General features: G+C 41.6%; 1 protein-coding gene across 1 annotated transcript; it reads right to left on the reverse strand.

Annotated features, from left to right (window-relative positions):
* Window positions 1-146: 146 nt before the first annotated feature.
* On the reverse strand, window positions 147-7828 carry nr2e1 (nuclear receptor subfamily 2, group E, member 1). The gene is made up of 9 exons (XM_085381938.1): window positions 7214-7828; window positions 4417-4562; window positions 3557-3644; window positions 2975-3210; window positions 2365-2511; window positions 1912-2008; window positions 1675-1824; window positions 1357-1462; window positions 147-843 (listed from the first exon to the last, which is right to left on the reverse strand). The coding sequence occupies exons 1-9, from the start codon at window positions 7272-7274 to the stop codon at window positions 681-683; spliced, it is 1194 nt and encodes a 397-aa protein (XP_085238064.1). The 5' UTR covers window positions 7275-7828; the 3' UTR covers window positions 147-680.
* Window positions 7829-14462: the final 6634 nt, after the last annotated feature.

Genomic DNA, 14462 nt, shown 5'->3' on the forward strand with positions numbered 1-14462 from the left:
CAGACACCATTTTTCAGATGAATGTAGTTTTACAGTCAAAGGGGGGGGAGGGGGGATAGATAGTGCATCCTTTTTAAAGAGGCCTCCGCAATGCTTCATGGAGCTGACGCCTCATCGGTGCATTTGGTTTCAGCACCGAATTGAGGAACAGCGACTCGCATCTCCCCCCCCCCCCCCCCCCGGATGCTGCTGCTTCTTCTTCTTTTTTTGGTTTCCTCCGTTGGGATTGAACACAGAAATAAAATGGTGAATTGGTCGTCAAGCTCATTGGTCTCATAGACACTCGGAAAAAATCAAAACAAAAAAAGTCTTAATGTACAGCGTTTCTTTAGGAAACGTGCTTGGCAGGTGCTCTCCAGAGCCTTAAGGCGACATTTAAACGCTGCAAGCTGTTTTGGCCACAAGATATTGCAGTTTTCAGAATCAGACAGGCAGGTCTCTAATGAAAGGTACATGCTAATCCTTGACTAGAGCAACTGTTAACAGGCTAAAGTTGTGATCCGGATGTGTTCAATGGAGCCTAAGCCTAAATAGGCTGTATTAAGACAGCCCGTAAGAGATTTTGTGCCGTGGCTACACCTGCTATGATTTGACAGTCTGTGTTGATTGTTCAGTGGGTCTCCTCGTGGGCCTCCAGTCTTTTTTTCCCCTCCTCACGCGCCCCGGCAGATGGTGAGAATTCATATATCGCTGGATTTGTACATATCGGACAGGAGCCTGGTGATGGGAACGTTGCCGATGGTCTTTTTGAAGAACACCTCCTCTATGGTGGACGGGCTGACAGAGCGGAGGGCCGGCAGCAGCAAGAGGAGCTTACCAAAACGACACGGCTGAGTCGGGTACCTGAAACACAACTGGTGTCAAAAACAGCCTTTTTGTCCGGTTCCATTTGCAGACTGTCTGTTGCAGCCTGTCCAATTACCGCACACCTGTGACAAATAGCTCCTACTTAGCTTGAATACGAGCTTCATCTGGTGCACCTGCACAATTACAGGAGGCTTATTGCCTCATTAACTTTATAATGAAGCTGGCAGACTATAGCCAGTTGACACGTGCGTAAAGCATGCTTTATCTTAGGATGAAGAGATAGATAGATAGATAGATAGATAGATAGATAATGGCCTGTATAGCGCTTTACTTAGTCCCTATGGACCCCAAAGCGCTTTACACTACATTCAGTCATCCACCCATTCACACACTGGTGATGGCAAGCTACACTGTAGCCACAGCTGCCCTGAGGCGCACTGACAGAGGCAACTGCCAACTCTTGAGCCACGATCGCCAGATAGATAGATAGATAGATAGATAGATAGATAGATAGATAGATAGATAGATAGATAGATAGATCTCTTTTACCTGGTGTGTATATAACTGTTGAGAGTGAGCTGGGCTTCATCTTGCAGAGCAGCAATAGCGCTGGCGTTGCGGAAACTTCTTAATTCTGTGTTTCCATGCGTAGGAACTGTAAGACAAGAGGCATCACTATAGCTGTTAGAAATCTGCTGACATGACACTGCTGTAATGACATGTCATATATTCTCTTCTGTCTTCCCAGATTGGCTGTAGTTGTATGCAGCAGAGAAAGTTGAGGTTTGCTTTGGTAAATATGGTTATTTCCGGTAAGAGTCTTTACACTGTGTCAAACTTTCGGGCAGTAATTTGCGAGGTACTCACCAGCTTTGAATGTCACGATACATTTCAAGCAGGCGAACTCGGTCGCGTCAAGGCGCATCTGTCTGAATCTGGTGACCACCTCTTGAAGCGCTTGAATCTCAGACATAATCTTGTTCATCCGCTGAGACTCCGTGTTTTCAGTGTTCATCCCTTTGGATAAATGTGAAGAAAAGTTTTATTATGCACGACAACAGCTGCTCGCTCTTCACTTAAAATTCTCTCGTGCTTTGCATATACCAGAAACAGCGAGAAGAGTTGTGGAGTCCACGGGAATGGCCCACTGCGCGATGCCCAGAACAAATAATTCTCTCCAAGCGTCCTCCAACAGAATCAGCTGTAAGGGGGTATTTTAAGTGTTAAACTGTGCACAACACGCAACAATTAAACCATTCAAAGTATTTGAAACTTTTTGAATGGTAAAAATAACAACATAAGATTAATAATTCCTTCTTATTTTTCCATGTTGTGTGCAGGTTTTAGGGCTTGGTTGGGAATTATTAGATATGCGGTTTTCAAATCGATACTATCAAATTCATGACATTAATTTAATTAATTTAAAGCGTCTGTCTGCGGACCAAATACTTAATTGGCAGCTGTTCACCATTTCAAACCCCACAGGGCGCTAATGGCCTGTTTGGGGATCATGTTTAAGCATCATTCATTTGGAGAATGAGTCCAAATCGTGGCTACCTGATCAGATAAAGGGAGGGTGGAGAACGCGGGGACACTTTTTGCCCACTTGATGCTCATGAAGAGAAGACGCGCAGCTGACTCGCACACAGATTCCGTAGCCACCTCGTACAGATACATCGGGGTGCCACTGACCTCGTGGGGATACTGCAGAGAGGGAAAATGAAAATGTTGTCATTGTTTATGTCAGAAAGAAACGCAGGTCGGAAAACAGTGAACAACAAAGGTCGAATTCCAAGCCCCAGCGCCCAGTTTTATAATGATTAGTGTTGCTTGTGGTGGATTTACAGTGAGAAATCTAATTGGCGGATTTGTTGGTCTTACAGGCTTTTAAATCTGGAGAGGAATTTCAACTTCTAACCCTTGTGTTTAAAAAAAATGTTTACTAATTAATCGCACAATAACGGTTTGGAAGAAATACAAACATCTAACATTTTAAGGAATTCTACATCTAGAAGTGATTAAATGTAAAACTATGCATGGACTGCGACACGAGAGCCAAGAAATGATTGACTTCTATGCTCTCATTCTTTACTTGAAGGTCTAAAACTCTTTGAAGAAAGTGTACGTTGTAGCTATTAAATTGCGTAATCTTAAAATAAAAATCTACCTTAGGAGTTGGCTGTGCTAGACCCACGATGGCCTGTCTTTCCGGTGTAGTGGCTACTGTGCTCATCTCCAAGTTGTGCGGCTCCAGCTGGGTGACAGTGGTGAAAAAAGGAGGACCGGGTAGTGAGGATCCGGGGAAATGTGCCGAGGAGCCATTCACCTCTTTGTGGCCCCGGAAATACAGAGCGACCTGTTTGCGAATTGTAGATGTCCGTGGCCCCCTCTCATGCTGAACGGCTGTGGAGCAGGACAGTAGGAAGGCAGTGTGAAAGAGAGCAAACTGCTTATTTATCAGGATCGTTAATTGCATTCTCCAGGAGCAATCCTGGGTTTATTTTATTGAACGAAAGCTGCTCCTTAAAGTGCAAATGTTCTGCGTGAAAGAAAAAAAATAATGAGCTTCTACCAGCGCTCCCAGGAGGTATAAATAAGATCTCCTTTAAAACAAGCAGCAGGTAATTATCAACTTCTTTTCAGCTTTGATTAACAGATTTTATACACTTTTTTCTCCCCCGAATCCAATACTGTCCTACTGTACTGGCGTTTCTTTGCTCAACGTGATAATTCAATTAAGCTCGTTTACCGTCTTTATTCATGTTCACTTCCAGACACTTTTTCAAACGACAAGCTCGGCACTGGTTTCTGTGAGTTTTGTCTACGGGACAACCACCCTGTACAGAGAGAAAAGGAGAGGGGGACATAAAAAGAGGAAGGGGTTACAGCTTCTAGTTAAAATTCTCTTAGCTTGCAGGAGAGAAAAAAAAGCTTCTTGCTATTATCCTCCTGGGAGGGCAATCTCCAGGTGAAAGATCGTACTATTATCTTTTAGTTATGGAGGTGCTCCCCTGCGGCTCCAGTGTGGCCTCATCCCGCAGGATAAGTACTCTATCCCGCCCTCTGCCGCCTAAATCCTCGGCTTCGAGTCATCACATTAGATTGGATTACACCTGATATATTACAGCAGCGCGGCACTTAGCCCAGTACTTAATGGTCCAGGCATGACATAATTAGGCTCATCAAGAGAGACTTAACTCAGCGCCAAAAAGAAAAGCAAACAGAAATCAGCTCGTAAAATGTGCATTACGCGCGTAAAACGCTTGGTATGTTTTGTGGGTGAAAATCAGACACCTAGGGAATATAAAGAATAAAGGACGAGACAAATTCTGTGCAGGGTGCTAACTTTATTTGGAAAATGAAAGAAATTGCTCCATATTCATGGCAATGATTGCGTACAGGTTTCTCACTTAGGCTTGATTTGATAATTCCTTTGCCTGCTTGTTTTCCCGCCTTGCTTGAAATTCTATTAAAAATAAATAAATAAAACTACTTAATCGAATTTGAAAAGCGCAAATAGTAGGTGCATTTAACCACAGCCAATTCAGCCTCGTGTAAAAAGCAGGGAAATTTAGTTACGAGCTTGTATAAACTTAAAGGAGGCCTCACCTGCGAGCCAGATTTACACACATAAGTCCGATTTCTGCGGATGCTCCTCTTGAAGAATCCCGAGCAGCCATCACAGGCGTAAACACCATAGTGTTTCCCTGAGCTGCGGTCACCGCACACTTTACATGGGATGTCCAGAATCCGACCTGGGAGAGGTCAAAAATGTCAAGTAAATGATGTGCTCACTGAATTACGAAGCGCACAGTTCAGTTTTAAATCAAAACATTTTGATGACATTTTGTAGCGGTTGCTCGCGTAATCGCGGGATTTATGAATAAATATGATGGAACAAAGTGTTTACAGTGTTTTTCCAGAATAAGTTGGTATAACAGTTTTCAAAGTTGACACACTGGCTGCAGTTCAGCGGCCGACCTGCAATTATGTGACTTTACACCGACCCTATAATCAGTTAAAAAGTACCATAATCGAGCTCATATACACTGAAGCAATGAACAAACTGTCCTGCATGTGACTTACTTATGTCCGACAACTCCACACAGCCACAGACACGCTCTCACACTCATTACACGCACACTGGACAACGCCCCGCGTCTCATCCGAGCACGACCATGGGAATTCACTGCGCACATTTTAAGAATAAAGTCCGGTGGGAAGCGTTATATTTGAGCTCTCTAAGACAATACCCCGAAAACGCACAATGGAGACATTAGGGGAAAGTGTTAACTTAATGATTTTCTCCCATTGAACCTCGTCTGACTGCCTGGATCTCGACAAGCTGCCAACTCCACTTCATAATGGGACTCGACAGCTGCTTTATCCCACAGGTCTATAGGCCCCAGGATTAGGGAGTGACACTGCACCATGAGAATAATGCGTACCAACTCGTTTCACCAACTCAAATGAAGTGTATGTAAATCGACCCCGGTGTAGATGAAAAAATGTGATTTTTTTGTGAAGATTTTGTATTCAAATCTCTTAAAAAGAAGATATTTGTATGCATATGAGGCAGTCCTTTTTTTATTCTGGAGGGAAAAGCCGTCTATGTAATTACACTGACGTTTTGCCACCTGCTCATTGATTCACCAGTGACCCGTCAAAAAGGGTAGCATGGGAATAACTACTCAGCAGCAAAAACAATGACTTCAGGAGAGAGTTATAGGACTGGAATTGGCTGTTTATTAAGAATCAAAACACCCTGTAGCCCTTTAAATGTACGCAAAAGACATTTAATTGCTGTAACATGCAATAAAAAGTCATTTTAAAGTTGGATTTAAACATTTTATTGTTAAACAAAATTTGGTATTTTGGTACCCAACTTGTCCTTAGTAATTGGAGAAATTTACGCTCAACATGTTCCATACTGGTCCTAGTTATTATTATTATTATTATTATTATTATTATTATTATTATTATTATTATTATTATTATTATTATTATTATTAGTAGTAGTAGTAGTAGTAGTAGTAGTAGTATCACTGTTGTTCTTTTATTTTCTTGTTTTCTAATTTTTTTTAAAAAATAAATCATTCTTTTTTATTTTGTTTTAACAAACCTTTAAAACCAAAGCTAACCAAATCACATTTTCATTGACACAGCCCCCAAATTAAAATTTAGAGTTTAATTAAACCGCGGATGACCGAAAGTGTAAACATTTTCAACAAGAAAAAATGTCCCCCCAAATATTAAACGATGGTCGCTGGGAGTCAATTAAATAAAAATGACAGACAATTTTGTTGTGAAAGGGGGAAATGTATTTAACTTCCCGCTGTGGGGGTCCACTGCGTCTCCATTGTGAGCAGTAATTGCTTGAAGATATATGGCATATTCTATTAACGTAATCACCATCAAGGCGAAAACCTGCTAAAAGAGTTGGAAATGAAGTTTTAGGGAGAGAAAGAACTGTTTCCTCTGACCACTCGGTAGCGTGGCTGTGAACTTGAGTCACAGCAATGCTGTGAGTCGTTTTATTCTCATTTGAAAACACACGTTTACATCGGCCGAGCACAGATTTTAAAAGCGGCGGCCTGGTGTGAAAAAAATGTGGTAGCTCTAAAAGAAGCATCAAATGTGAATTCAACAGAAATGTCCATTCTTTGGAGAGAGAGAACAATAGCCTACTTTAGGCCTATATTATGATCTGAGTCCGCCTTCATTTGAATTCATAATGAGGCCTAGCAGAGGGATAATTGCAAGGGTTAAGAAAAAAAGGATCAGAAAATAATTTGATAGGAAAGTGTAAATCTGCTTGAAATTTATTACTATTTAAAAAAAAAGTCAGTAACATGATTTAAAGCGCTTCAGGAAACTCAAATGAGGGATTCAGAAATGCGCAAACACATTTCAGACATAAGAGAAAAAAATCTCGTGCGCAAACGGGATTTCTCTTCATGTAAGATTGAATGATACCCTGCATATTGCGCTGTTACTCTTTTTAAAGGCTGAAAATTAAATTGCAGGCAACAAGTGTCATCAAAGGGAAGCATGTGGGGCTTTTGAAGAGCAGTGGTCGGCAAATGAATGTGGCTTATTATTTTCGCTTCCTTCTTATTTTGTTTCTCGAAATCTGTGAGCAACATTACAAAATAAATTTTACACATGATTTCCTTTCATTCAGGAGCTTTGTTATCCGGGGATGTTCATGTATTGCATTCTGAGACGGCCGACAGCCAGTCCCCATACTCACAACTTTGTGATCATGAGGTAGAGTCGTGAGAAACATCTTTAAAGACACCATGGACTCACTCACTCATTTGTTATACCCGTCGCTACTGTAGACCTCCCATTATCTATGCCGTGTTCTTCAGAGGAATCGGAGATGATGATGAACAAAACTTACTTGATTTGACATTCAGAATATCCAAACAGCCACTTGTTGAACCGGTGGGTTTGCTCATCATGGATCCTCGATATTTTAAAGAATCTGGATAAAAAGTGTCCTTTTTCTCCTCTTCTTGTGGACAGAAACAATGAAGTTTGTGACACTTAATCACTTGTGGTTTCTCGGTTTCTTTGCCAGCAGCGACGAGAAACACAAGTCAAAGTCCCGAAGCCAAGTTGATAGAAAGTCAGCCTCCGATCGATCGAGAGCCACAAATTAAAACATTAATTATACATTTTATCAGGGATCTTTGCCCTCGACGCCGAAGATTCCGGAGAACCAGGACTGGATCCCCGGGCAGCAGCCGGTAAACGGCAGCAGCAGCTCTCCAGCTAGTGGCGCAGTAGCCGGTGCGTAAAGTTCGAGTTGGAAAAACGGTGGCTGGAGCGCATCCGATACTGCCAACGCGGTGGCGAAGGGAAAAAAGGGGCAAATTTCCGATTTTCTTACGGTTGAAAACTTGTTAAAACCAGGACACGATGTGACTTTATGGTGGGAGCCTCCCGAATAAGCCTTGGTAATATTTATGAGAAGTGTCAGGGGGAGGCTGGAGGGTGGAGATCTCCACTTCCTTCATCCACTTGGCTTTCTACTCCAAACTCCATCCTGACGTCACTGGCGTGCGAGGGAGTGTGTGTGCGCTTGAATGTGTGTGCAAGTGCTGTGAAGTGCCTTGCTAACGGAGCCAGATCCACTGCAGACAAAACACACATGTTGCATGTTTTCCTGGACTGCATTTGCGATTTTTACTGTGTAGAACTCTTATTTATAATAATAATAATAATAATAATAATAATAATAATAATAATAATAATAATAATATGACCGAAAATATTCAAAATGTGTTTAAAATATATAATCGCATATCCTAAAGAATAAAAAGATAAAATAAAATGAAATAAAAAAGTAAAAATGATCCAAACTGTTGGGACCGTGGAGATGGCTTTAAGAGGCTGATTACTGTAAATATTTTCGGGTATGCTAAGGTATGCTGACCACTAATAAAAGTGTATTACCATATGCAGGGAGGTGGGGGGTTTGGGTGGGCTGAGACCTTCAACAGTCAGCGCTCCTCATTTCCTACACTAGCACAAAGACATTTGTGTCTGGTTCCTCGTACAGTCCTCCAGATTAAATGCTTGGGCTCCACCACATACGTAGCAGCGGTCAAGACAACTGTCATAAAGCTGAACTTTGATTTTTAAAACACTTTATTGCGTATTTGATTCTTTAATAAATATAAAAAAGGCTAAAGAGACGACAAATTTAAAAGGTTCATACAGTTAAAAGTTGTAAAATATCCATCTCTCCCCCGTTTTCTCGGGGGCGTTGGTGTAGTTTTGCTCCACAGTCTGCATTATCTTTCCTCTGTTAGTGGCTTATTGGAGCTCGTTAGGTGGGCAGATACACCATGCAGACACACTTTGGGACCTTGTAATATAACTTATTAAAAAAACAAGGCTTCTAGAAATTAATGTATTTTTTTTAAAGAACCTTTTATTAAATGTAAAAGGTAAGCATTCATTTTTAATTTAACAACCATCTTTAAATACAAACTTGGGAAAAATGTGAAATATAAAAAGTCATACATATGGAATATATAAACACACTTAAATATATTTGCTTTTCATTCTGTTTACTTTGATTTTCTTTGACGATTCATGCAAACCTACCGCTGAACTTCATGAGCCCTTCACATTTAAGATTTTACTATTATCTTTTAAAATGTTAGATCGATTTGCACTCTTGCACTTTAGCTTTTTTAGTTACAGCAAAAGAAATGGGCAATAATAATATTAATAATAATAATAATAATAATAATAATAATAATAATAATAATAATAATAATAATAACTTTTGAGATCTATCTATCTATCTATCTATCTATCTATCTATCTATCTATCTATCTATCTATCTATCTATCTATCTATCTATCTATCTATCTGCCTCTGTAGCTGCCATTCTCTGTAGTGGGTGATCCGGTTTTGGACATGAAGGTGCAGACCACGGCCGGCTGTCCGGGGCCCACTCATTGACACACTGACCTTGACAGCTTGTTGCGCTTTCGCCGGGTAACTCCAGAAATCCATATTCTGTTTTAATTGTGTTCATTCCCACGGTACACTGAAGGCCATATGGACTCACAAAGTGTCGATTTAAGCGGACAGGGGCGAGGCGGAGAGGCGTAGTTAATTGCAATTAGCTTTTGTCGTGTCTTTCAATCTGCCCTTTAGCTGAACGGCTCCGGCTGGAGCCTAACAAGCCTGAGGAGAAATCATTCTAATATTCCTTTGATTTTCCTGAGGGGGCTCATAGAAAGGCCCTCTGTAGGACGTTTATAGACGCAAATTGTGTGTTTTAACTATTCTCTGAATAGGCCACTTATACTGTAGAAATTTTTTAATTTTAAGTTCCCCCCCAGACTTATTTTTGGCTTATTTTTGCATTTCCTAAATTATTAACTTTTCAAAAGAAATAAGATCCAATAACTTTCCTTAACGAAGACATAATCAGTAATCGATAACAGTTTTCATTTGTTTCTAAATGCACGTGAAGTGGTGTATGTGTGTGAGTGTGTGTCTGTGTGTGCGCATGTGTGTGGGTGGCTGCTGGGTTGGGTGAATGGTGAATGTGTGACATAATCTCCTTAACTCGTCCTAATCCTCGTCATTCACTGATAGCCTTTACACAAATATAACCAACATCATGGTTGCCCGGGCTGCCTTCTTTCACTTTTTTTGTATGAGTGACTCTCTTCTCCTCCAGCAGTCAATGAAATGTGGCCAACAAAGGGGGCAGTGGATTGTGTATCTGTTTTTTGGGGAGGGGGATCTCGGCATCAGTATGCGGATACTTGACATACTATAGTATAGACTTTAACAACGAGAAAAGAGTGAGAGTCCAACAGAAGTCAGCGCAGAACAATGCAGGGAGACCGCGGTGTGTGCTCAATGTCTGAATGAGTTTCGAACAATGAGAAAAAACACCTGCGAAAACATCACATATCAGACAGAAAGCGGATTTTATATTCTTGGATTGTGCACCTGTTGATTTTTAAAAAAAATTATTAGAACATCCAATGTTTTGCTCTTTGGGGAATCTTCAAATAGATCCCATCCATTAGAGTTTATCCATCTTTTATGTACTGCTATCACTGTGGAGGCCCCCCGAACCGACCAGGCGTAAACCAATTGGCTTTGGAGAGAAGTCACTAAGCCCCAGAAAGCAAATAATAGGGAGAATTCAAGTCGACCAAAGGCCCCAGCAGCCGTGCATCTCTGAAAACTGGCCAGGGAGATCATCTTCAGTCATCTCATAGCCTACAGACACTGATCGTGTTTAGCCGAGGAGGTTGGTTGTCTGGACCGTGAAGAATCACTTCATCTGCTATGGTAATGACAGTGATTTTCTGAAAACATTCCACTGGTTGAACGCAAAAAGGTTTGTTTGGCACATTTCCGAAAACGGCAGTTGAAAGATCTTCCCCAGGTACTGTTAATATCCAATAACCTAAAATATGATTTAACGTCCCAAAGAAGTGGAAGATAATCAGTCTGATTTCAGCACCACGGACAGTTCTTCAATAAGAGTCACTGAATAGATGCAGATTACCTGTCCGAGCGATTCTTCAACATTTTAAGGGGCCCGCAGGTTTCCACTTGCACATCGGACCACATTTGGCTTCCCAAATTGTTTTGATGGCAAGTCTTAAATCGAAATTACTCAAGACTCACGAATGGTGAATCACATTGGACATATTGAAGCAACTGCAGGTGAGTTATAATGAGAAAACAAACTCAGTTCCCTCAGTTGCAACATCAACTCTCTATCTAAAGGATGTTAACGCTATGAGTAAGCAGCTGATCAGGTACAGTGTGTACAGCAACATGCTTCTCTTGGAAGGTTTGGAGTCAGCAGTTCTTTCAAAGTGGTTATTAAAGTGGGCGTTTAATGCTTCAGGAGCACAGTGTTGTTGTCGTGCTTGCTCATCTAGGAGCACGCTGTCTGTGAGTACAGTAAAACTATAGCCCTCCTCCTTAAACTCCACAGGCCTATCCCCGCATTCCTCCACTGCCACCGCGCCACCTCGTTAGCTGCAGTGTAAAAGAGATGCTGGCATACCTGTGCGTGCGCACAGACAAACCCATGCGCGCTTACACGCATTCACATACACACGCCAAAGCCCCCCCCCCCCCCCCAAACCACCACCACCACCAAAAACACAGACCCAAGACCCAAACCCAGAAACCCACAAGTCGGTGCGGTGCAGTTGGACGCTCTGACAAATCTATTTGGGGCAAATTGTCAGTGAGAAACTTCCGCTCGAACTGCCGTGGACAAAACTGGCTGTTGGGGAGAGCAAATCCCGCTGCATGAGGGTGGGGGACAATTGGGGGCGAATGTGTTGATGTGCGGCCGGTGGCTGGGGAGGTACAATGGACGGATTAGTCAGTCCCCTGGCTGACTGATTTGAGATGGCTCCTCTCAGCCTCTCGCCGTGGGGAGTCCCATTGTCCCGCTTCTGATTCCCACTTCTCACAAACTCCAAACAAAAGTCAATCTCTTTCTCAAGGGGGGGAAAAATATCGACCCGTGTTTCAGCTGGGGAAAGTGACTCAAAAACTTATTTGCAAGAGATGACTGACTCTGTAACTCCCCTTCCACTCTTTATGTCTTTTTCCCTTCTCTTGGAGTCCTCTTCATGTGCAGTCTTTATTGACCGGCGGTGGTTAGCGAGACGTTGAATGATCCCAGTTTTTCAGACTCGAGTGGGGCTGGGGGCACCTGTTGGAAGCTTAGAGGCGGCTTTGCGGCCGAGGTCATTAATATTAAAATATACAGAGATGCCATCACGGGCTGGTCTGAAATCGGTCTGATGTCGCCCCTGGGTTCCCTCTCTGGATGGACCTCTGCTTTCAGTCACTCGTGAAGAGCTTTCTTTTCTTTTTCTGTCTTCTCTTTTTCTTTTTTCCCTCCCTGAAAAGACTCGTTAACAAATTATGACAGCTGAGTAGAGGGGCTTAGTCTGTTCAGACTGCAAAGACAAACATGTGAGAGCCGAGGAGCCCGCGATGTGATCAGTGTATCTACAGTTCATTTATTATTCTGCCTGTGGTGTGTGAAAGTGTTCGGATTTCCAGAGCTGAAAGGACACGTTTCAGTCATGCAGAGGTGACTGGACTTGATTAGATCGGTGGGTGAGTTGTACAGGCCTGTCTCTTTGTCTGTCTTTAAGTTCGTTTTGAACAATAAACTTCACCTAGTTAATGAGTTTATCTTTCATTTATTTGTGTCTAATGCTCATTTAAAACAATCAAATCTTTGATTGTCTTTTTGTAGCTACAAAAAACAAGCAAAATGAGTATGAAAAAATGACACTTTCGACCACATTTACCCTCATTTTCAAAGTCATCAGTTTAACTTTAAGTTGTTTATTTGATTTCTACATATTCAGTTTTCATTATTTTAACATCAGTGGGACATCAAAGGTTTGATCTACTGCCATCAGAACTACTGATCAAACCACAACAGGTTTTGTGAACCTGTCCAAAATACCTTGATGATCACAGGTCGTAAAAACAAGACATAATATCGTACTCATTCATTAACTCAATAACAGAGTGCATAGTAATTTATCAAAAATAACACAGTTTATAATTCATCTAAGAAAGCGTTCTAGACTAGTTGTGATGTCACAAAATCATGTTTATCTACAGTATCTAAACCTCTATTTTTCAGTGAATGAATTTGAAAACAGAAATCCTCAACATACAATCGAGGAAACAATCAATCTAACAAACATGCCAATTAGCAACACACATTTTCGAGTTGAGAGGGACTTTAACAGTTTGCTGCATCAGTGGCACTTTGCAAAAAATGATTTATATATATATATATCTATCTATATCTATATCTATATACACACACACTTTCTCCCACTCTTAGTCCCTCACGGTGTCTAAATGACTTTGTTTAAGAGGCAGCAGCAGTGAAAGTACTGGTCGCGGTCGTCGCACAGATTAAGCAGAGACTAGTCTTCGTCTACTCCTTCCACAGCTGCCATTTACCTGGAGTCACTCTGATAGTCATTCTGCTGTTTGTCCAGCTCTGTTCAGCAGTCAGTCTTGCTTCGCAGCCCTGCTTCTCCTGATGTTATCCTGCAGACTCCACAGGTCAGGTTCAGTGATCACGGTCTGAGGTCACAGCTTCCACCCGTCAGTAACCCTCAGGGCAGCACAGGAGCTGTCATCATGAGCCTCACACTCACCTCATGGGTCTTAATACACATCCAGACACCCAGACGCTAGGACTGATGACCCATTGATAGAATCGGGGCATGTGACTTTGTCTATGGTCAGACCAGGGTACAGTGCATGCATATGGGATGCAGCTCCTTGGAGAACTTCTTAAGTAAATTATATTAAGTAAAGTAAATTATATAAATTTTTGTACATCACAGAATTTTCAGTCCAAAATTTCATATTTATTATAAGCATGAAGGAGTATTTCATCACCCTCAAGCATAAAGTTTAGCTCATGTGTGCTAACAGGCGTATAACGTCACCTGTGACTGCAGTGGAAGCTGTCTTCAGTGTGTGGCTGCTCAAATTAAACTTGGCCAAAGTCCCAAATAATGCAGTCAGTATATGTTTAAGTAATCTCAATGAGCTAAAGCTCAGCCTTCAGACTGCTCTAAACGCGGTTTCAGATATTTTCTTTCTGCTCTTGACTCTCTATGATGTCAGTTAGGAGGGATCTCCTTAATATGGTAATCTCAGGGATGCAGCTCTTTTTATTTGGTCCACTTTGAATACTGAAAGTCAGAACATTACGAGCACCAATATAGCTCCCCCGTTTGAGCAGGTGGTCCAGATGTCATAAGCCTGGGTTTGAATCTGAGGCTGTTTAACATGTGTCTTCTCAGGGTCTATACTCCCATTCTCACCAATAATGACAGAACTGCAGTTATAAATGAATGAACTAGATCTTTAAGTATGTATGGAGACATAATCTGCCTAAAGGAGGATTTAAATGATTAGAGGTATTTTCCACTGTGTACATTCATTAGTGCTTCTGCAACCCTTAGTATTAGTAGGGTTCTGTCCATGACAATAAAAGTTGATGATCTCATAAAGTTAACACAGCTTCACTTCACAGTTTTGGGGCTCTTTCCCCCATTTTTAATTTTTTTTTTAACCATGCAGT

Source organism: Rhamphochromis longiceps, linkage group LG15, assembly GCF_057381845.1.
Source record: "Rhamphochromis longiceps isolate RC_006_pf linkage group LG15, R_longiceps_female_GT1.1, whole genome shotgun sequence".
In the NCBI taxonomy this organism is placed as follows: domain Eukaryota; kingdom Metazoa; phylum Chordata; class Actinopteri; order Cichliformes; family Cichlidae; genus Rhamphochromis; species Rhamphochromis longiceps.